This window comes from Hakea prostrata, chromosome 5 (assembly GCF_041222555.1).
Source record: "Hakea prostrata isolate BN-2017 chromosome 5, UWA_Hpros_2, whole genome shotgun sequence".
Taxonomy (NCBI): Eukaryota; Viridiplantae; Streptophyta; class Magnoliopsida; order Proteales; family Proteaceae; genus Hakea; species Hakea prostrata.
The window spans coordinates 47,589,450-47,611,963 of record NC_142604.1 but is presented as its reverse complement, the minus strand read 5'-3'; the positions used below and the strand labels follow the sequence as shown (position 1 = coordinate 47,611,963).

General features: G+C 37.4%; 2 protein-coding genes and 1 non-coding gene across 3 annotated transcripts; 2 read left to right on the top strand and 1 right to left on the bottom strand.

Moving 5' to 3' along the window:
• Positions 1-2,065: 2,065 nt before the first annotated feature.
• On the top strand, positions 2,066-15,455 carry LOC149016225 (2-oxoglutarate (2OG) and Fe(II)-dependent oxygenase superfamily protein). The gene is made up of 12 exons (XM_089157346.1): positions 2,066-2,154; positions 3,763-3,878; positions 5,436-5,554; positions 5,666-5,729; positions 6,830-6,897; positions 9,006-9,064; positions 10,365-10,530; positions 10,653-10,672; positions 12,856-12,902; positions 14,281-14,361; positions 14,594-14,683; positions 14,761-15,455. The coding sequence occupies exons 1-12, from the start codon at positions 2,121-2,123 to the stop codon at positions 14,884-14,886; spliced, it is 990 nt and encodes a 329-aa protein (XP_089013472.1). The 5' UTR covers positions 2,066-2,120; the 3' UTR covers positions 14,887-15,455.
• On the top strand, positions 11,210-11,302 carry LOC149016226 (small nucleolar RNA R64/Z200 family). The gene has a single exon (XR_016173820.1). It is a non-coding gene; the product is annotated as a small nucleolar RNA R64/Z200 family (small nucleolar RNA).
• Positions 15,456-19,459: 4,004 nt separating the features above from the next.
• LOC149016224 (uncharacterized protein At4g06744-like) lies at positions 19,460-21,273 on the bottom strand. Its single transcript, XM_089156104.1, has one exon. The coding sequence runs from the start codon at positions 20,994-20,996 to the stop codon at positions 19,620-19,622; it is 1,377 nt and encodes a 458-aa protein (XP_089012230.1). The 5' UTR covers positions 20,997-21,273; the 3' UTR covers positions 19,460-19,619.
• Between the last annotated feature and the right edge of the window lie 1,241 nt (positions 21,274-22,514).

The following is a 22,514-nucleotide window of genomic DNA, read 5'->3' as shown; positions in this document are numbered from 1 at the left end:
CTAGGTCGCCGCTACTACATCCCCTCTTTTTTCTACCAAAAAAATAAAATAAAATAAAATAAACGAAACAGAGCAAATAGAGAGCTCCGATGGGACGACGGAGGAGATTTTGACATTTTCCAGAGGTGTAGATTTAAAATCCAAGCAACTTGGCCGACGCCGATCATCTTTGTTGAAGCATTTCAGGCAAAATATTTTAGGCAGCATCTTTAGTCTCAGCGATTCTTCACCACTGTGGTACTGCAAAGTATTTCAAACATCGGTATGGATTCCGGCGATTTTTGGTGAAGAATTTTTGCCTAAATTTCGTCAGTTCGCCGGAAAATCGGCGATTTCCGGCGATAAATGGCAAATCTCGTTTCGCCCCCTAGTTTCGTTTCGCTAGGAGGCGAAACTGGCGAAATTCGCCGAAATAACTTTCCATGATTTTTACCCATGAAGGATGTTATGACTAAATTACCCTCTAAAGCCTTAGCAAATTTGCAAGTTTGTAAGAGAAGAACCAAGAGGAGAAATGATGAGAAAGTGAAGAAGAGTAATTAGTTAAGGGTTTCATCTCCTATAATCCTATTCCAACGCCTCTTCTTCTTAATGTTTCTTCTTCTGTGCTTGGCGTTGTTTCCCTCATTACTTCGTGGATTTTATCAGTTAGGTGTTATCAAAAAAAGATTTTATCAGTTAGGGATAAATATATCTAATTAATTTCGATCTTAATTTTTTGGAAAAACAAAGAGATATCATATTAGGTTATTAATGATTTATTCAAAAATGAGAGATGAGAAATTGAGAATTAAAATTAATTTAAAATTTTGAATTTACAATTCTAGACATCATTTGATACGAATTCAAAGGTCTAGTTGATTGAAGACACAGATATTTGTGAAAAACTAAATGTAGTGCCAATGCAATGCAGGGTTGGTTGAGTGGTAAAATCCATACTTCTTAGTGGAGAGGTTGTTCAACCTTTGCGGACAGCATTTCAATTCCAGTATTGTGAAGAAAAAAAAACAAAAAACAAAAACAAAATGTAGTAAAAAAGAATCCAGGAGGTGAAAAGTGGACAAAAAGTCCGGCTTGCAACGGACAAGCCCAACCAACTAGGGTATGAGCAAGTAAGTTCTCATCCCTAGAACATATAACAAAATTACATAAATCAAAGTTTTTAACAAAGTCCATAACGACTGAGACAGCCCTAAAATGGTTTTCTTTAGCCCACATAAGAGCAACGCGAACGACAACTTCACTTGCAAGGGTGAAGGGCAATGAGATAGGCTCAGAATATGCAGCCACCATTCGACCCCTCCTAAAAGCGGCAAAGCCCACCTCACCGGCTGATGACTCCAAAGGTAATGCCACATCACACACAATTTTCACAGCACCCTACTCCACAGGTTGAGATCTCCCAACATTCGTAGACTCAGAAACAACATTCCTTTGCTCTTAATTACGAACACCATTGCGGGTCCTCTCAGTGTTCATCGTGAACTCATGAAAAGCCAAGTCAGCACTATTGGCCACCACTAGGGGAGTCAATAGAATATTAGTTGGGTGGAAAAATTAGCACAAAAGTTAGAATTTAATAATTATTTTCAAAAATAGAATTTATTTGAGTATAACTTCTTTTTTTAAATATCTTATTAGATAAATGTTTTTCAGAATTTTTCAAGCTGAAAAAAAAAAAACACGAAAAGAGCATCAAATTATCAAACAATGTTCTACGGAAAAAAATAAACTATGATTTAAAAGACTTTGTTAGGATTGTTGATTTTTCTTCTTCTTGAAAATGCGTACTTCGGTTTCAAAACAACTAACTGTTGCTCATTCTCTAGTTGGGAAGGCAGTTACTTTAACAGGGAGGACTAACTGGCCAAATTCTACTACTTGGTTGTTGAATCTTTGTAATTCTGACATCTTGTGGTTTTATTGTTATTTAAAATGAATGTTGGTCTACTTTAAAAAAAAAAAAAAAAAAATCCCAAAACGACGAAGGCTAAGGGCCCAGTTACGTTTGTATCGTGACACGTGAGTGACTCATGGCTCGTATAATATGAAGGTTAGGATTCTGCTTGCTGGTTGCACTTGCTGTTTTGATCTTGGCAGTTTTGCGTTGCTCGTCTTCTATGGGTTCCGACTTCAAGTCCATTCCAATAATAGGTAACGAAGAATCGATTACTGTTTTCTCTCTAATGGATTTTCTGATACACTGTTCTTTCATGGTCTTTCCTGAGATTCTTGGTTGATTGTGACTTCAACTTTTTTGCGCTATGAGGCGAAAAAGACTTTTTTTTTTGTCTCTGAGCATTAACCCGTTCTGGGTATTCCGGATCATGCAATAAGTTCAAATTTCTTCTGGACCATTTCAGTGGGATTGGGAAGGCGAGTGTTGGATGGGAAATTTGCTGGGTGATGTATCTTAGGTTGATACTCTCTAACTTGGATCAAGGCTTACCCTCTGTGGTTCTGGTTATCTTGTCTAAATTCTGAGATAGGGCTGCGTCCCTCGACTCTATTGTTTTTTATTACGGACGGTGCTACGTCTTTGAATGTCTCAAAGATTATTCCACTTTAGGCTTTAGAAGTTTTGAAGATTTAGTTCCTCGTTTCTATTAATATGACTAATTGGTATAGAAAGTGTTAGAATTCTTCGGCTGCTAAGCATTATTTTAAAGTCACAAATGAGGGACTAATTGTTTTTATTCTCTGAGCTCAAATCATGTGCCAAAATCAATACTTTTTTAAATATTTTTGGTGTCAATATCTAGTTAATTGAACAATTCCCATCGGTTCAACAAATTGTGTTTGCATAAGAAAAGATAGCTAGGAATTGCATTTAATGCTTTTCACATTTATATTCCGGTATGGAGTCCAAATGCTCAACTACCCAAAAGTTTAACTGGAAAGCTTCAGAGCTTTGTTGTTCAATGGTTTTATACTATAATTCTTCTCCAATTTCTAATATAGAGTCATAGACATGCCACTGCAGCAGGATTTGTATAGCATTTGGGTTGCGAATGTACTGTTTCACTCATGGTTGATTTATATCGGTTTTTTATTTTGGAGGTGATGATTTTTTCTGTCTGATACATGCCCTAAAGGGTGTCCCAGTGCCCGAGGCTATTGCTATTGTAGAGTCTGGGAGGGGCAAAGGTACACAGCTTTCCCCTGCTTCCTGAGATAGTTGTTTCCATTTCGAACTTGCAACCTAATGGTTGCAAAAGCAAAACAGTTGACACTTGCCCATTGGGTATGATGCATGCCCTATTAATTAAAATTCTGAAGCTAGGAAATTGATAGATAGGCAAGGAAAAGTATGTTATGCATCTGGTAATGCCTAAATGAATATATGATTAGATGGAGCATTGGTGAAGCACTCTCTGATGGGCTGCTTTTATTGACTTAATGGTGTCTAATTATAAGCCAACCAAAGTTGTTTCATCAGTTTTTTGGGTTCCCATGGACTTAAGTTGCAGCAAGTTTATTTTCCTTCTATACTTCCTCATATACTGTTGCAATGCTTTTCTTTTAGTTTGAGGTGGTGCCTTATGATTATTTGATGATTTGGTTTTAACATTTATAAGTGATACTTGCTTACTTAAAGCCAAGGAGAGAGGGTTGGTTACTAATTAGTCACCTTCTACTTTTCTTTTGATGTCTGTTTTCCTCTTCTATCTTTTGAATCAGCACCAGAAGTTGTTGAAATGATGTTCTCCCTTGGGACTGATTTTTTTCCTATATCATCTGATGCCGATTTTTGTTTTTCAGATGTCAGTCCACTGCTGGCTAAATGCAATGATCCTTTGCTTGCTGAAGATCAAGGTGTATCTGAAGTTGTTGAACAATTAGATCGAGCTTGTAAGGAGGCTGGTTTCTTCTATGTGGTGGGTTACGACTAGTAATTTTATATGGAAGATAGGATTCTGAAACTGGAAGTAGTTCATGTTTTTCCCTTAGATTCCGAGGGGTAAAGACTGACTAAGAAAAGGGTAGCCTTGTCAATACCTACTAGATATGATTTTAGATCCATAGATGACTGTTCATTAATAGTTAAGGATCAGAAAGTATTTTGTCTTCTTAGTATTTAGGGATTTAGGATATAGGGGTATTTGGTTCAGGTACACAAGAATGTAGGTTATAATGGATTAATGGTTGGATGGGTTTGTAACTTGGAGAGACGTAGGTAGGTATATGGGGATAATCCCTAAAGTTCAGGACAGTTCTGATGGTTAAATTGGCTTAAGATCAAAGTTTCAACTTTGTGTTTCTCGGGGAGTCCAAATTTTTTTTTTTTCTTTTTTAAAAAAGCTAATAAAATCTTGGGTCATGGATGGTAATTTTATTTGTACTCTTTATTGGTTGAAGTGGGTGATATGTATAAGTTGTTGGATGAATTTCTAATGGATTCTAATGGTTGGTTTGGGGTGGAGATAAATTTTAATGGCTGGGGTTTAGGGAAAATGAAACTTGGGGAAGTTGGAGCATTTAGAAGGTTAGAAGAACTGCAGAAGTTCAGATAAAAACTTACTGTTGTTGACCAGCGATTGAAATGCTTGAATTGATCCTTGAACTTGAAGAATTATTAGCAAACTTGAGGCTTCTTCCATGGAGATTGGATTATGAACCATAGAGGAACTGAAGAGATTGGTGAAAGGGAAGGGGGGTGGGTGGGGGGGAGGAGGGACTGGAACTACTAAAATTTCTCAAAAACAGTGATTCTGAAAATAGAACTTCCATTAATCAAATCGTGGGCTCAACAGAGCAAGATAGAAGCTAGGACTCAAATTTGAACAAAAAGTACCGTTCACTGTTAATGTTTACATGACCAGTCACTTTAGGATCCCTATTGAAATTACAACCCCAAAAATAAAACTTAAATAGAATAATAAATAGGCTAATTAAAAGTCAAGTAACCTAAAGCCATGATTTTAGCTGCTGGTGTAGGGAGTTCCCCCAAATCCGGCCTACACCTAATAGTGCTGGTGTAGGGAGGAATCCCTATAGCTGAGGCTGTTTTTGGGCAGCAGCCGAATTGTGTCACCTTGTCCCAGATTACTTGGAATCTGCTAAATGAATGCAGTTCTGCTTTTCTAGTCCTTTTAAGGCCCACATTTTGTGAACTGACGAGTTGTAGATGGCACAGAGGCTATCTCCGACAATGGTTTAGCTGATGATCTCTCTTGTGATTTAATCCACCCATCTTTAAACCTTTTAAACTCGGCCGAACAGTGATGTGGTTTTGTGCTTCATTCAATGTAATAGGATTATCAGTCTCTTCTTCTTGGTTAGGATAAGGCTGAGATGTTGTTCTTGTTGTACTGTTCTCTTCCTTTATGTTTGTTTGTCAACTTTTAATACTGTTCTCTTCCTTTATGTTTGTTTGTCAACTTTTAATACTAATAGACTGCTGAAATGAAATCTATTTCCATTGGCTATGCCAGAAATGCCATGGTATACCTGATTCCCTAGTCAACAAGGTGAGAGAATTGGCACGCCAATTTTTTGATCTTCCATATGAAGAAAAACTTAAAATCAAGATGACTCCAGCAAGAGGATACAGGTTTTGCTTCTTGAATTCATACCATGTTAATGTTTTGAAAATGGGTATTTGTCAATGATACGTTATCTGGAAATATTTAAACTTCTTTTCTTGGTCAATGTTCTATTGCAGAGGATATCAAAGAGTTGGAGAAAATATCACTAAAGGAGTACCAGATATGCATGAGGCCATTGATGTAAGTCTGCTTATGTAATTTCAATGTTGTAGTCTCTGTGCAGCTGCAACCATATTCTAGCAGTTGGAGATATGGAAAGGGGTGTGATACTTAGACCTGCCATTAGTTTCTTAACTAAGCACTTCTTTTAGTGTCTGGCATTTGCAGCCTAATCTTTGGATTTAGGTGCATGTGTATATCAGATTTTCTTTAATCTTTTTTGGTATGGGTCTTCTGTCTGTATATCTGTTTGTGCATATCATATGTATGAGGATCTTACTTGTGTCTCAACGGTAAGTTATTATAATTTAATGTAAATGCAAAGTCAAACACATATGAGTCTATGGTCATGCCACATGCATGGTTGTCTGCAATGTAAGCATGTGTTTGTGCTTATGGAAACTTTTATGCCTGAAGCAGCAATTTGCCCTATAGTTCCTAGGTTATCAATCTAAACTTCCCATGTGCAAGAATGCTCTTGATGTGTTATAGCTCAGAAAGCATCCCATTTTGATGAACTTATGTTTAAGACAAATCCTTTACAGTTATTTAAGCTTGATCAAGTAATTGGATTCCAAACAATCAAAAATCTCGTTCCAAAAATTGGTGCTTTCAATCAATGATTAATTCCACACACATGATTTTAATTTTGTGTTTTCCTTGCTGGGTCATCATTTGAGACCTTTGTTCTAGAGACTGTCTCAACTAAATAAAATAAACAAAGCAATTGCCCTGAATTGGTATTATAAAAATTTTGAAGATAAATAACTGAAGAAAATAATTGGAGGATTAAATGGTCCACAACTGGTTCATGATCAATGAAAGTCAATGCTGGAATATTCATCCCTAGAAAATTTCAGTGTTCCAATTGTTTTGTTAAAATTTTCTTGTTAGTTTTTAAATTAAGGTTGTAGCTAAGCACCAGTGGCACCATTAGATGAACAATCTCAATGAGAAAATTTTATCATGTGGCAAATGTATTTTGCACTTGATAAATCAAGAATACCCTGTATAGAATGTCATGGTAATCTTACAATAAGAATTTATATTTAATACTAATTCTTCTCTTATGATTATTGTCATCATCTTCATAATAATTACGAAAACTCTCATGGTTACAGTGCTATAAAGAATTGAAACCTGGGTCCTATGGAGCTCTTGGGAAACCTTTAGAAGGAGCTAATGAATGGTATGTGTTTGTTTATGTTCTCAGTCTAAATTTTTACCATGGTTTTGTGAACCACTGAAGAGGGAAGAGAGCAACTTTCTTTTTCAGTTATGCATAAAGTTTCTAAGTGGTGGTATCCTAAGTCGCTCACACATAAAGACTAGGATTCCATGTAGAAACCAGAATCACAGGGCTAAGATGGACCAGAAATAAGGGGGAAAGACAGCTTGTAACGTCATGGGAGCAAGGTGTTCTTCAAATACAGTTTATCTGCACCAGAACATTATGGGTGGCAGAGATTGGTCTTCTACTTGTAGCCTCCTTTGAGCTTTCGATGGAACAGAGTTCAGAATAATAACAACTCTAGTTTAGGTTGTAGAGTCTGATGTAGCTCTAGATTGAAGGGGATCAACTAGGGGCCAGTTTACCAGGATCTGTTAGAGATCCGAATTCAAGAGGGCAGAACTTGGGTTAAGGTGTCAACAAGGGGAATTATTGTTTTCCAATCAGAATTGGACTTGCTGGTTGATGACCAGGGATTTATGGGATGGGAACTCTATTCAAAATATATTAGAGTAGGATCTTGTACCTGAAACTAAAATCCTAAAACTACAGGCAATTGGGAAAAGTTAAAAATAATCGGTTGATGGGGTTTGGATGAGATCTTGTTGCTGCATCTTGGATTGGGTGTTTCTTCTCAAACTGTGGGTCAATATACTGGTTAAGATGGCTGGAAAACCAAGTTGCAGGTTTTGTATTTATAGCATCTTCATGGACTATAATGGAGAATCAAAACAGAACAAAGGGGAAAGAAGGGGCATGGGGTAATGATGGAGCATGCATCTAGGGCAGAAGAGTAGGAAAGGAGAAAGGGAAAAGAGGGGTGATATGACCTTGGCCTCTCACCTTTGGCCTTGGACAGTGTGTCATCAACCACATGGTATCTTGCCTCATAGTTACTCTCACAGCTCAATACCACTAAACCAAAGCACTTTTTTATTTATAGAATTCTTGTATATTGAGTTATATGGCTGTTACATCTTATATAGGCAGGCAAAACATAGCAAACTCAATAAAACATGTCGCTTTTTTTAATTTTTTATCTTTTTTGGTAAACAATAAAACATGTCACTAATGTCCACCTAACAACCACCAAACCTTAACCTAGTTATGACAATGAGCCTCTTTTTGTCAATGGAGCCCCCTTTTTATGGAGCCTCCCTTTTGACAATAGGGGACCTCCTTTATTGACAACGAATTGGGCTTAGGCCTGGTCCAATATTGGTGCTAGGCTAGGGCTTAACTTGATCTATGAAAACCATCTTTATGGCCACCAACAAAAATGGTCCTATGTTGTTTGGGGCTCGTTCTTGTGGGCATATTTCAGTAGAAACTATATGATCCACATCACTAAGGTTATATTCCACAGTTCACTTCTTTTTTCTGATCAAAACCTGTATATTGCCATGAAAAAGTTTTGTATTGTCTGTATGTGTTTCTCTTCTTAAGCTTAGGTTGTCAGGACTGCTGCAGTAGTTCTGATAGTAGAACTGTAGGCAATAAGCTTTTTACTGTATTAAATTCTTCAGTTGGAATGTATAATTGCGTAAATAAACTAAGAAGTACATGCTGCAGTTCTGTGAAAGAATATGGTTTTTGGTTTCCGTGATTAATAACTACATTCTTTACTGGAAAAAGAGATTTGCCACCTGTTCTGGGAAAGCCACCTAGGGCAATTTGGTTGTCTCCCTGGGTATTTTCTTTTATCAATCTGGTGTCTGTTTCTACTTGCGTATATCTATTAGATGGATGTATCGCTAAGAACGAAAGGGGAAAATAAATCCACAATTCTTCTCTAGTTTACATGATCAATTATTCTGTTAACAGCGAATATTATAGTCATACTTGGTTGGAATTATCCATTTTCAACTTTGTCCTAGGAAAAAACTTTTGCAAACTTAATGAATTTACTGCTAGAAGTTAATTATTGAGGAACTTCAATTTTCTACTTTTGTCAGCGCAAAGACTAAGCGACCTCATTCATTCATGTAGTACGCCATAATTGACAATTTTGCCACATTACATGATTATGATTTGTATTAATATTTTCCTTCTTTTAAATATCTCAGGCCAGATAAACCAATAAACTTCGGCTCTGTGATGGAGGAGTATATCAGCCTTCTTACAGGCATGTTTGCCATACATTTTTTTCTTCCTTCTTTATAGATTTCTTTGGCCTTATAGTTTTTACTGCAGAATGGAGGGTGAACTGTATCAGCTTCTATAAATAGAAAAGTTGGATCCATATGACTGTCTGAGCAATGAAATTACTATTAGCAATTTGTTAAATTTATTCATAAAAGCAACAGCCACTTGGTGTTAAGTCGAGGATTCATATTTGAATGAAGGCATACATTAAGTATTCTAGGTGTTCCATCATTCAATGTGGTTAATGGTTTGTCCTTCAAAATTTTGTGGTCTGACTGGGTTGGATGCATCTAGTTCAAATGATCAGCCAAGAGTAAATGGTTTTGCAGCAAATGATGTTCTATGTTGTTGTTAACACTGTAGAACCTACCAGATAGTGGCTTCCCCACCACCCCATCCGGGGGAGGAAAAAAAAGAAGCGCCCACCTAGTCAACAAAGTGTCACCTAGATTGTTGCCCTGTGCATCCAGGCTCTTTCTTGGGTCCAGGGTGACAACATGATGTTGGCACTCAAGTTTATTTGTGTATATTATTTTGAACTGATTGGAGTAGCTCTGATACATTATAATCTTAGACAGCTATTTGAAGTGCCATGGCCATGTCCAATGGGGACCTTTTGATCTCCAATACAGACAAGTGATTTGATTCAGATTGAAATACTAAAAAAGTCTGTAGCAAACCTAAAATGACCGTAGGAGAAGTAATGAGGACATATATGAATAGCTTTAGCCTTGTATAAGCATGATGTCATAGAACTCAATTGGAGGGCAAGGATACATGTAACCAACCCCATTTAATTGGGATAAGACTTTGTTATTGTTTTGTATTTTGAAGAACAGGTTTATGTCTATCCTTTGCTTTTCTGTTATATACTATTTTCTTGGATTGAATCACCTATCAGCATAATTAGATCATGTTGCATTGGTATAAATTCCTTGCATTAAGCATAATTTTATAAAATTGTCATTGCTATGTGTATACGGTTGTCTACTGCATGTCTAAAAAAGCACCTATGCATTGCCTTGTCACCCTGGATCCCCCTAAAGCCTTTGGTCACCCAGCTGCATGACAACTATGTTCCAAACAGCTGAACCATCTGGTCCTGTCAGTTTAAAAGTCTGGGCTATATGTTATGCAAACATATTTAATGTGTAGACATCTACCTCATGCATTTCCTTAGGTGAATTGACATGCCATACCTATAAATGTGTGTTTATATGGGCTTGTGACATACATTTTCTTGTAGGAATTGATTTACTTCGTCTCTTGATAACTAGCAGATCTTGCAAGAAACATTATGCGTGGAATTGCTCTAGCATTGGGTGAATCACCCAATGCATTTGAAGGGGAAAAAGCTGGAGATCCATTTTGGGTGATGCGTATAATTGGCTATCCAGGTGCTTCTGATACCAATGGCTCAGGAATGCAAGAAAATGACATTGGATGGTAATCAAAAAATATTTCTGTTTGTACTTGTAAGTGTGGTTGGACTTTGTTTTTTTTTGGATTTTGCAGGGTCTTATGTGAGTGACAGTTCTCTTTCATGTTTTATGTCTCAACAAATGCAGTGGAGCTCACACGGACTATGGTAAATTCTTTAGCTTTTAGTTGAGGAAAAATGTATTATATAATATATATATATTATATATATTTGAGGGTTTTTTTTTTTTGGAGTAAATTACACGGCACCCGCTATAAAGGGGGTAAAACTCTTGACCATCCACTATTACCTCTTAAATTACATGGCATCCACACTTAAAATTACAAGTTACCCACAGTTACATTTTCAGTTAAGTGGAGGTGTAAAATGACCAAAATGCCCTTATTATAGTAAATGACCAATCTACCCCATTTTAATTTTCTCATAGCCAACCCTTAGTCACCCATCTTCTACCTACACCTCACCCCTCCCTTGCCAGTGACCACCGCTGGAAACTGTCCCTGCCGGAACCCCCCTCTCTCTCTCTCTCTCTCTTTCGATGATACCCTATTTGGGCGATATACGCTATTCTGATACGTCCCTTCAATGTGCTGACACTCTTCCAAGAATGATAGCTTCTGACTTAGGGTTACCCTTTTTCCTTTCTGTTTTATTGCTTTCGTAATTCGTACTTCACTTTTAGTTCTCTTGCGGTGATGAATTATGAATATTTCACATGTCAGACTTCAGAGATTTTTAAAAATCTATGAGAAGACAATTCATTCTTCTGAGCAAGAATCTATTGAATTGATCCTGCCCTTATTTAAACAAAACTCAATCTGAATTAGTTTTGAACTGTTAACCTGTCAACGGTCTTGATATTTTTCAGTTTCGATTTTCTTCTTCCTTTTCTGGATTTTGAAACCCTTGCTGTAAAAGATGTCAAGTGTTCCTTCTCTTTTGAATATCCTGGATCATCTCCAACCCCTAAAACCCTAGTATATATCAAACTTAACTTGTCCAGCTTCTCAACAAATTCTGGGTACTTCTCTTTCATTCTGTTGTAAACAAGATGGCTAAGAAGTATGGGAGTTGCACCACCACTGGCTGGTTCTTCCTCACAAAAGAAAAATAGCTTGGATGGCAACTCAGGAAGCTGTTTCAAAAGCCCAACAACAAGGTCAAAAAAAGGCTAATCAGGAACTCAATAGAATACAATTTCTCCGAATGCAAAATCCAACCTGAGCCATCTCGTGGTGAAAGGGGATTTTCTGGTCTGGAGCAGATTCATTGGCAGTGAATGCTCAACCAACCATGTTGGTCCCTAGTGGCTCCTCCAACATACAGTAATTCGTTGTAGCTGAAAGGCTGGATGACACGATCGAAATCTGAAGCTGTAATGGCTGGGAAACCTCTGAGAAGAAGAGCACCACTAGTATGGATCAGATTTTCTAGCCATGACTTATGTTGGGTTATAGCATCGATGAATCGAGAGAGATCGAAATCTGAAGCAGGGTTTGGAGAGATGACTGCTAGGAATGGAACCCAACTTAGGATTTCTGTTGAGGTATACTAATTTACAGCAAACTCTAGATTCCTATCTGATTTACCAAACTTCTGTCTTGAAACTGTAGATTTATGGAAATAGATAGGAACCCTAGAGACTCTTCATTGCTCAGAGAGGGAGAGACGACTGACGGAGACAAAGTAGTATCAAGCTGGACAAGTTAAGTTAAGGAACGCTGCTTCTATGGGAGGTGAGCGAGAGAGAGAGAGAGAGAGAGAGGTTTTCTGGCAGGGACGGTTTTCGGCGGTGGTCGCCGGCAGGGGAGGGGCGAGGTGTAGATAGAAGATGGGTGAAGGGAGAATTCTTTCACCCACTAAGGGTTGGCTGTGAGAAAATTAAAATTGGGGGTAGATTGGTCATTATACTATAATAAGGGCATTTTTGTCATTTTACACCTATACTTAACAAAAGATGTAACTGTGGGTAACTTGTAATTTTGAGTGTGGGTGCTGCGTAATTTAGGAGGTAATAGCAGGTGATCAAGAGTTCTACCCTCTTTATAGCGGGTGCCGTGTAATTTACTCTTTTTTTCTTTCTTTTTTTTTTTTTTTTGGGGGGGGGGGGGGGAGTTGGATTGGTGCCTGAGGGTAAAGCAAGATACCATTTGTATGCTTTCATTTGCACAAAGTATTTGTGACTTATGTCTGTTATCTTTATATGTGTATAACTATGCACATGCTGTTACAGGTAATACATGCTTAAACTTGTAACATGCGTTCATGTTAGTCTTTCCAGATAGTCTTAAATTTGTTCATCCTAATTATATTATGATGTTTCATGACAGGACTCTTAACACTAGTTAACCAGGACGAGAACATTCCTGCACTGCAGGTACATTTTAATCCTTTTCTCGTCTTAAATGGAAGCCTCAGTTAAGTTACTAGTACATATTTTTATCCTTACTCATCATAATCATACAAGATCATTCTATGAATTGCTTGGATACTAACCAAATGTAATATGAGAATCTCCATTCTAACAATGGTCTCTAACTTATAAATGTTAATTTGGAATATCTGGACCTTGCCTTTCTGTATTATGAAAACTTCATGAAGCAACATTTTTTGGAGGTTTAGTTAAAATCTGCAATACTGTTTTTACTATTGAAATATGGTTATTCATCATCAGCTAGGGTATGACAGGAGTTGTGGAAGTAACTTGGCTCGAAAAACCTGAGTGGACCCTCTACTCACTGGAAACTTCTGGGATTAGGCAGGGACTTAGGCTGAGGAAGTGATCTGACCCCAGATGGGCAGCCTTGATTTGGGATTTCCCATGCCGAAGTTGGGTTCAGCTGGAGTAAAGTGACCATGGCTTTATACTCTACCAATAATGCTGGGAAACATGCCACCACCTGTTTACTTCGAAACCCACCTCTGCCGACAGCCTCATTTACCTACCTATAAACTTCAGTGTTGTTGCTTCAAATTTCTTGAGCTTTAAAATCCTTTTGTGGAGAGTGAAGAAAAAATGTTTCTTTTGACCTAATAAAAGAGAGAAGGGTTTGTCATGGTTGAACCTCAAAATATCAAATTTTGAGTTTTTTGGGCATGGTTTGTTTGCTAAATAAATAGGGGTAGGAAAAATAAACATGTGGGACCCACATGTAGTGGATGGGAGATAAGAAAGGAAAGGATCTTGTGGAGAAGTTGCAAAGTGGATCCCACTTTTTTTATCCCTCACTTCCCCACAAAGTTCCACATATAGTGAGACTTTAGAAGGGGGGTGCAAAAAGTGACATGCCACGTCAATATACAACCTTCTTTAATTTAAGGAAGCTTGTTTACCCACTTTCCCACCCCCATTGAACCAAGCAAAGCATGTTTTGGGATTTCATGGAAAAGTCACCTCACTTTTTATCTAGCAAACAAACGATACCTTTGTCTTTGAAATTAATGGGAGCTGTAATCAAAGGCTCAAATCCAGTTTTGACTGAACCCTCTAATACCCTCGGTTGATTATACTATTTCATAGACCAACTTTTCAAATTTGAGTGCCCAAAAAAATGACTTTTTCTTGCTGCTGGAGCTGTGCACTCTTTGTTGAGGGTCTACAGCTTTCTCTATGTTATGTTACCCGCCTCCCCCCATCTCAAAAATAGAAAGAAAAAAGAAATCCAATAGCTGCAAGGATATTTTCATTGCCATTGTTTTCTTGAGCCACTGGGTGCATCTTGAATCTTGATTTTGACATGCAATATCCATTGAAGGTGAGAAACATGTCTGGCGAGTGGATATGGGCATTTCCAATTCCTGGTACATTTGTCTGCAACATAGGTGACATGCTGAAGGTATTTACTTTCAAAACAAGTTCTCTTTGTCTTTTTCCCCCCTTCCACGAAGTTCAAAAATGGATGGGCGTATCTAGTGCACAAGGATCCCAGTACTATGGGATTTGGGGAGACCCCGGTCCTTTCGCAATGAGGCTGTCACCAGACCCCAACCCATTGCACCAAGGCCCGCCCCTTTTTTTCCTCAAAAGTTATTGGAAAGGCCTTGCTTAAAAGCCTACACAAATTGCAGATTTGGTCCAATGGTTTGTATCAGCCAACTTTGCATCGAGTAATCAACAACTCTTCAATGTATCGGACTTCTGTGGCCTTCTTCTATGAGGTATGCTTTTTCCTCTCTGTTGGTTTATTGTCTCTCCCAATTAAGGACCCTCATCATGATTTTTATTTCATGTACAGCCAAACTTTGATGCTGCAATAGAGCCATTGGAGGGTTGTAAGCAAAAGACTGGTGGCACTGCTAAGTATGAAAAAGCCATTTATGGAGAGCATTTAGCCAGCAAGGTCACTACCAACTTTGGGTGATGTAGGTTTCTCCTTTCCCAGGCACTCCCTTCTCAAAAATAAAAAATGGAAAATAACAAAATAAAAGAAACCTGTCATCTGGGTACATCTAATTTTATCTCTTTCTCATGATTCAGTGTTCCTTTTGACTGTTTATCTTAGCAACTTTCCATCATATGGAGCTTCTCATATCATTGTATAATTCTAACTAGAGAGGCCATTTCAGTAAATACAGGGAGATATTGACAGTCACTGAGATTGACCTTTATAAAAGCTCAGTTGGGAGTACTAATTAGTGCCTGAATAATCACCATGGTGAATTCCTATTAAAAAAAAAAGTAAAGTCAAATTATCAGATTTGGTGAATCTTTGTCTGTTCTCAATGATTGATTACCTCTGTTGCAAGCATTCTTCTTTCTTTCTGATATTTTGGTCATTAAAGGTATAGATTTTCCTTTTGTATCTGCAATTACTCAAATATCAGAGCACCTTTATTTCTGTTGGAGGCTTCTGTTTTTTCATTCAGTGATGGACCTAACCTGGACCCCTCTGTAAGAGAAACAAAGTTTGTTGTGTTTACCAAATACATTATGAAGTTTAGGGAAATGTGAAGGGTTTGTCTCTAAGCTTGACCCACCCTGATTATTGCTGATAGGGTTGGGTTGGATCAGGCTAAAGACCTTGATCTTTAACCTTTCCTTGCTAATTAGTCAGAAACTACATGATGTGTTCTACTGAAGATGTAACAACAAGCATAAGCTACACTCTTTGTGGCACTAGATTCTACTATTATAACCTTACATGCTTGAGGAACTAAAGACCTAAAATCCCAATTATCTTCAATAGTATTCGAAATTTTGGGGAGACTTGGAGTCTCTTGATGGCAGTTGGAATCTTGGAGCAATGGAGTTGAAGACTTTGATACTGTGAACACTTTAAGATCATTAAGGTTAGTGAGATACTTGGCTAAATAGTTATTTAAAGTTGAGCTATGCATAATTCTTTGTTTTTTTGGTTTAACACAAAATTGTGTAGCATCAGTTCGAATTAGCTTGAGGGCTAAACTTGAATCCTACTCGACCTTATCAAGACTAGTTATATTGTAACCCAATGGTCCCTTTGGCTTGAAAAGTCAAGCCAAGGGCTGCGCTTAGGACAATTTTGGACTTATTTGGATTGATGGGATTTTATTGACACCCATAAGTGGGGGGACTCAAGTTGTTAACTAACATAAATCAATGCATTTCTTGGGGGAATTCCTTCCTAAACATGCATTTTCTGACATCTCGTGAGTGATTAGTGCTAGACTGAAAGACCGGCCGGCACCCACCCAACTAGACAGTCCTATGTAGTGAATACGACTTTAGAGATTGTCAAATAGGAGCATTGACATAAGCCATATTCCTAAATTTAAATTAAATCAATTTCCAAATAATTTAGTTATAAAATGATTAACATTAAAGAAATAATCTCTAACAACTTTATTTTCATAGAATTACTTAACATGTTCTTGTTGATGGTTTATCTTGGTTACATGATCCACCTTCTCTCTCAACTAGTTGTAGTGGGATGCACCTAAGCTTTGGTTGGCCTTTTTGAGTATGAAAAACGGTCTACATGAATGCAGCCAAACATGCCTATACTTTTTACAGGTACGGAAAACTATTCCATGAATTATTTATTTCAAATTGTTAACCAAAAATATAATTTATTGCAAATTGATTTTTTCAATGAATATTTATTTATCCAAAAATTGTTGTTAAATTTCATCATCTTCATAGTTGTTGTTTGACATAATCCTACAAAAAGGCTATTTATCTATTAAATGAGGAGATCTGAAGTGGGCTTCAAGTTACAGTGACGAATTCACTAGATATTTTAATAAAGTGCGAAACAGAGCATATGTTCAAATGGAGATCCCTTTACCCACCTCACTGGTGTGGTTCTTTTTCTCTTTTTTTTTAATAATGTTTTAAATATTTGAAAAGTTTGGGTATCTTTTCATAGTATTTTGGATAGAGCAGCGTAGGAAGGAATCACCCTCTGGGGTGAAATTTTACAAAATTTCATTTAATTTTTTTCAAATTAAAAAAAAAAAAAAAAAAAAACCCTCCTAGTAGCAGTAGGCCTTGTAAAGCAAAACAAAACAAGATTAGACAAATTGAAATATTAGCTACTTAAGTGGCCATACAAGAATTTGGACCCAACTTAATGCTTGTGATTTTTAGGAAATATATAGAATATTACAAGAAACTTTTTTTTTTGTATAGCATAGGCTTTGTATCTAACATGATCTCAATCAAAACTGTTTAGAAAACAAGAATCCATGTAACTGATCACATTTAGTTGGAATGAAGCTTATTATTATTATTATATATATATATATATATAGAATATTAGAAGGAACTTTTTCTTCTGTCATCATCCAAGCAGTCACAAGGAAAAGAGAAGGGGGAGGGGGGAAGAATGCGTGAAGCGACGAAGGTCGAATCTAAATTTTTTTGGTCTTACTACTTCTATATAAAAAGTTGTCACGATTGTGCCAGAAGCACATCCACAATATACAAGAACTTAATATATTTTATGGTACCACAAGTCAGGTGATATATCGCTAATGGTTGAAAAATCGGCAATTGTTTTTTTGGGTCAAACAATTTTTTGTCATTTATATATGAAATTAGGGCGAAAGGTAAGGTTGATTGATCGAAACACATATAGTAACGTTAAGATTGATTGAAATTTTGAAATGCATAATTAGAAACCAATAAGATTGATTGACATTATAATTGAAAAACAAATTATAAAAATAAGGCTGATTGAAATTATAATTAGAAGTAAAGATATAATTGAAATTATGTAAGGTTGATTGAAATAATAATTGAAAACAAAGATGTAATTGAAATTATAAAGTAACATTGAATAAATCTATAAATTTATAATTAAAAATCAAATCATAAGTTAATATTTGCATTTTCTTCTAATATAGTTGCTATTCATTTAATAATAAAAAATAAATAAATAAAAAAAGAAGAAGAAAAAGAAAAGTTGACCGAAACATATTTTTTACTAAGGGTGTCAATTGAGTACTGAAACTGTTTAACCATACGGAACCGCGCCGTCTAAAACTGCACAGTTCAAAATTCGGTACGGTATGTACTGAAACAAAATTTTGAAATTCAATAATATGCGGTACTAGTTTCAGGTACTCATATTGTCGTTATGTACAAAAAACGTACCGAATTGGTACTGTATCAAATTAAGGAATATAAATGTAAATTTACAATTTTTGTACGGTGTTTACCTTTACCCTATCCCTAATTCTCTATTTCAGTCACTCCTCTTCTTATATTTATTTGTTTTATCTTTGTTAATATCATATTCTATCGATTGTATAATCGCAATTTCATTAGGATCTTAATGAATTAATAACAAAAGTGGTATGGATTCGTTTGCACCAAAATTGTACCGTACTAGATATCGTGTTTAAATCGTTTTCTCGCACCGATTTATTACTAAAACCGTACCAAAAACACTTTGCAAATATCGAAACTATACCGTATTGTGTACATTTAGTACAATACGAATCTAATTTTTGAGATTCAAAGTTAGTATCGTACCAAATTACCGAAATCATACTAATTAACATGTACCCTTTTCTAACTTAGACTGTGAACTAGGCATTTGCCCACAAGGCCACACTAGTGTGCTCCACAACATTTGAGAAGGCTTTATGCTTCTTCTTTTTCCTTTTCTTTTTTGGTAGGAGAAGGCTTATGCTAAAGGCATAAAAAGTTGGGACCGGTTTTCCATTTCCATTGTCTAATTTGTAGGGGAAAAGGTGGGCAAATGCCTGGCCTATATTTGTCTTTCTCTATATTTCCTTGAGATGGAATCTGCTGCTATCCCGAGGAAAGACATTTTCACTCCACCTACATCCAATCAATGGTATGGAATTGTTCCTCTCCTCTAAAAAGGGTGTTGGAATCTTCTATCTTATTATGCTTTTTAACATTTGTCAACCGTATTATTTTGGAAGGGAGAGTCTATCTCTTATTTGCCTTGTCCATATTCAAACATAGTCTTTTTCTAAATGTGTAATGAAAAGATATGAGAAGAACACAGTTATCTCTATGAATTAATGATTCGAACTTTTCTAAGGATGGCCAAATGTGGGTCATTTCTTATGAAAAACGCTACTTGCCCGCTATTCACATGATGCTTAAGTTCTAAGCTCATATCATATAGATATTATTGTAGTAAATTTTATTTTGTATTGCCTTTTTCTTCTTTTCTCAATTTATCGATTTTGAAAGGAGTAGGCTTTGGTGCTAGTGCTAGTGTTGATGTTGCTGTGCAAAGTTGAGTCTAAATCTTCTCTATCAAAGGAATAGAAGATTATGCTCTTCTCATACCCCTCTATCATATATTTAAGTGGAAACCCATTTCTTGACACTGATAAGGTGAGCCAAAGACCAAAATAAAGACAGTCTCTCCATAAAAATTGATGGGTCAAGGACATTCCATCAAGTTGAGTAAAAAATAATAATAAATAAATAAAAATAGTGAACGAAAAAACAAATTTGATAATCTTGTTATGCAACCAAACAATTTACGTTTTTGATGGATATAAATATATCTACTACCCTGAGAAAAAGATGAATACAATTTATAAACATGTATCACGAAATCAATATGAAATAGAAATCAAAATCATTCCAAACATGCCTGACAGAAGAATGCATTTTGTTCTGTTCCTAAGGAGCGTTCTGATTCTGCCACTTCACCGGCGGTGGAGGCGAACGTGGAGTCTGTTTCCACGGAAACGGAAACGGCAATGGCGTATGAGAAATCTGACAAGGAACGATACTGTACGACGCCAGATCAGGGCAGATCCTAGGCTGTGCAAAGAACTCCACACACTCCATCACTGATCTCTGAAAAGGCAGATCAGGAATGCAGTTCCTCCGCACATCAAGTATCCCAGTCTTTATCAGATTCCTACAGACGGGACCCACAAGAGTGAAATAATTATCAGATAACGACAAATTCTCCAGCTTTCCCAACGCACATACCGACTCTGGCACCGCACCGTACAATTCGTTTCCCGCGAAATTGAGCTGCTCCAATTTCTCCAAACAACCCAACGAAAACGGTAACGGACCGGTTAACCGGTTCGAACCGGCATCAAACACGGTTGCTTCTCTCAACAAACCAATCTCGTACGGAAGGCAACAGGAGAGCTGGTTGTTGAGAAACAAAACCTCAACAAGAGTTTTAGCAGCTTTTCCAATACTCTTCGGAATGGGACCCACGAACATGTTGTTGGCCAAAGCGAGATATCGGACGGTGGAGCTGCCGAGATTATCTGGAAGCTTCTGCTTGAAGTGGTTGTTGTTCACGAAGAGAAGGTCGAGAGCCTGGGTGAATACCTGAACCGGTACTGAACCAGTAAAGGAATTGAACCGGATGTCTAAGAAGGCCAAGCCTTTCATGGCTAACACGGCGGTGGGAAATTCGCCGGAGAAGTTGTTGTTGCTGAAATCTAGTTCGTAGAGGTAGCGGAGCTGGGCTATTTTAGGAGAAATTGTGCCGGAGAAATTGTTGGAGTTGGCGTGGAAGAGTGCGATGTCGGGGAGTTGATCGAGGAAGTTGTCGAGCGATGGGGCTGTGAGTCTGAAACCGTTGAAGTCGACGGCGGCGAGTGCGGTGGCGGATTTGTTGTCTGGTGGGTTGTCGCAGAAGAAGCCTCTGTAGTTGCAGATATCGGAGCCTACCCATGTTTTGGTGATACCAAATGGGTCGGAGGTAATTGTTTTCTTGAAGTTTTGGATTACTGGGTATACTATAGCTAGCCTTTGGTCGGCGAAGACTAAGTTTTCCGGCACAGGTGGTACAGGGGGAGGTGAAGGAGAACCACTTCCTCTACCGCCACCGCCACCGCCACCGCCGCCGCCGCTTCCACCACCACCACCAATCCTGCCACCAATACTACCGCCAATTATGACTTGTATAGTTTTTCTTTTGGTTTCTGGGACTGAAGTGCTGCCAAATTGGTGAAGGTAAGAAGAAAGAAAGACGAAGATGGTGGTGATGATTAGTGACTTGGTAGAGATAGAAAAGTAGAAACCCATCTTCCTTTTCTGGGTTTTGTGGGTTTTGTTGCAGAGGACAAGAAGCAACTAGGAATTCAAGTGGGGACTAACAGTTCAGACTTTTAGAGAGATAGAGAATGCTATAAAGGTAATGTTAATGGTAGTGGTTGTGATCTGATATTTCAAGAGAAATGAAGTAGATCTTCTTCTGTTCACTGATAACCCATTTCTCATTTCTGTAGAGTCTCAATCTTCTACAATCTCTTATTGGCAAGAATTGGATTTTCTCTGCAGTAGAGTGCTTAAAATACTTCAATGAGAGAAAGGTAATACATACCACCAAAAAAAAAATTAAAAAAAGACAAAGAGTTATCCCACCATCTTGGGCACGTTTACTTTATGTCTTCCACCAAAATCCAATAACTTTGGATTAAATCCAGATCAGTTTAATTCATTTGTTTCTGGATTTGGATTCAAGGACAAACCCAAGTAATAAAAGAGCTATGCTAGAAAGACAAGAGTTCCATAAGATACTGTTACTATATCAGTCAGCTGGAATCAGAACTCACGGGTGCAAGAAATCTAAAAAAGCCTCATAGGTTCCATTTCTTTCAGTACTTGCTGTTCTCCATGTCCCCTCTTTTTCATCGCTTCATGTTTGTCTTCTTCTACTAGTCCATCAGTAGTTAGGGTTGTCAATGGGCTGGGTTGGTTTACACATTCTAATATCCAATCTTAACCTGTCAAGGTTTTTCTGAGCTTGATCCACCCTGATTTACCTGAAAAGGCAGTGCTGGTCTTAACTTATACTTATTCAGCCCTGAAGTTTTACCCAGAAAACAAAACAATATGCATGAGTTACTGACACCAAAGAGACTTGTAATTCTCAATCCCTTATCTCTTGATTATGAAGGGTTGGTGTTTACCAACTAACCAATCCCTTATGGCAATTATTAGTGAAATATATACTTGGTTAAATAATTACTTAAACTTAATTTGTACACAGGATCGAGTAGGGCTAGGCCAGGTTGGCCTGAGTGCTAGACTTGAACCCTACCTAGCCTTGTCAGTGCCACATACTTGTGACCCAAACCCGCCTTTCGAGTTAAAAGTCGGGCAAGGGCTAGTTTGGGCCGATTCGGACTAACAAAGTTTTATTGACACCCCTAGCCTGTGTAACAAGGTCTGTAAAGACCTCAGCGTAGACTTTGTGCCCAGCACAGACTGAACCCTCTATGGTTCAAACAGCCCAATCTTGATTAGTTTGACTATTAGCATGGTTTTGGTGCATTGATCAGCAATACTTGATGCATAATTAAGCTGAGGTGATATCTAGTTTGGCATCGGTGGGTATGAAACCAAATTTACCTTAAGTATTTTCTAAAATATGGAATTTTGGACTTTATTACTCATTGTCCTAATTACCATTCAACCAATACAAAGGATGCTTGCTGATAACATAGCATATATGGAGAGTACTTATTCTCGAACTCACCATTACATCAAAGCATGCTCAAGGTTGATTTCAGTGAGAGGCCTCAAACCTATTAGGATTAG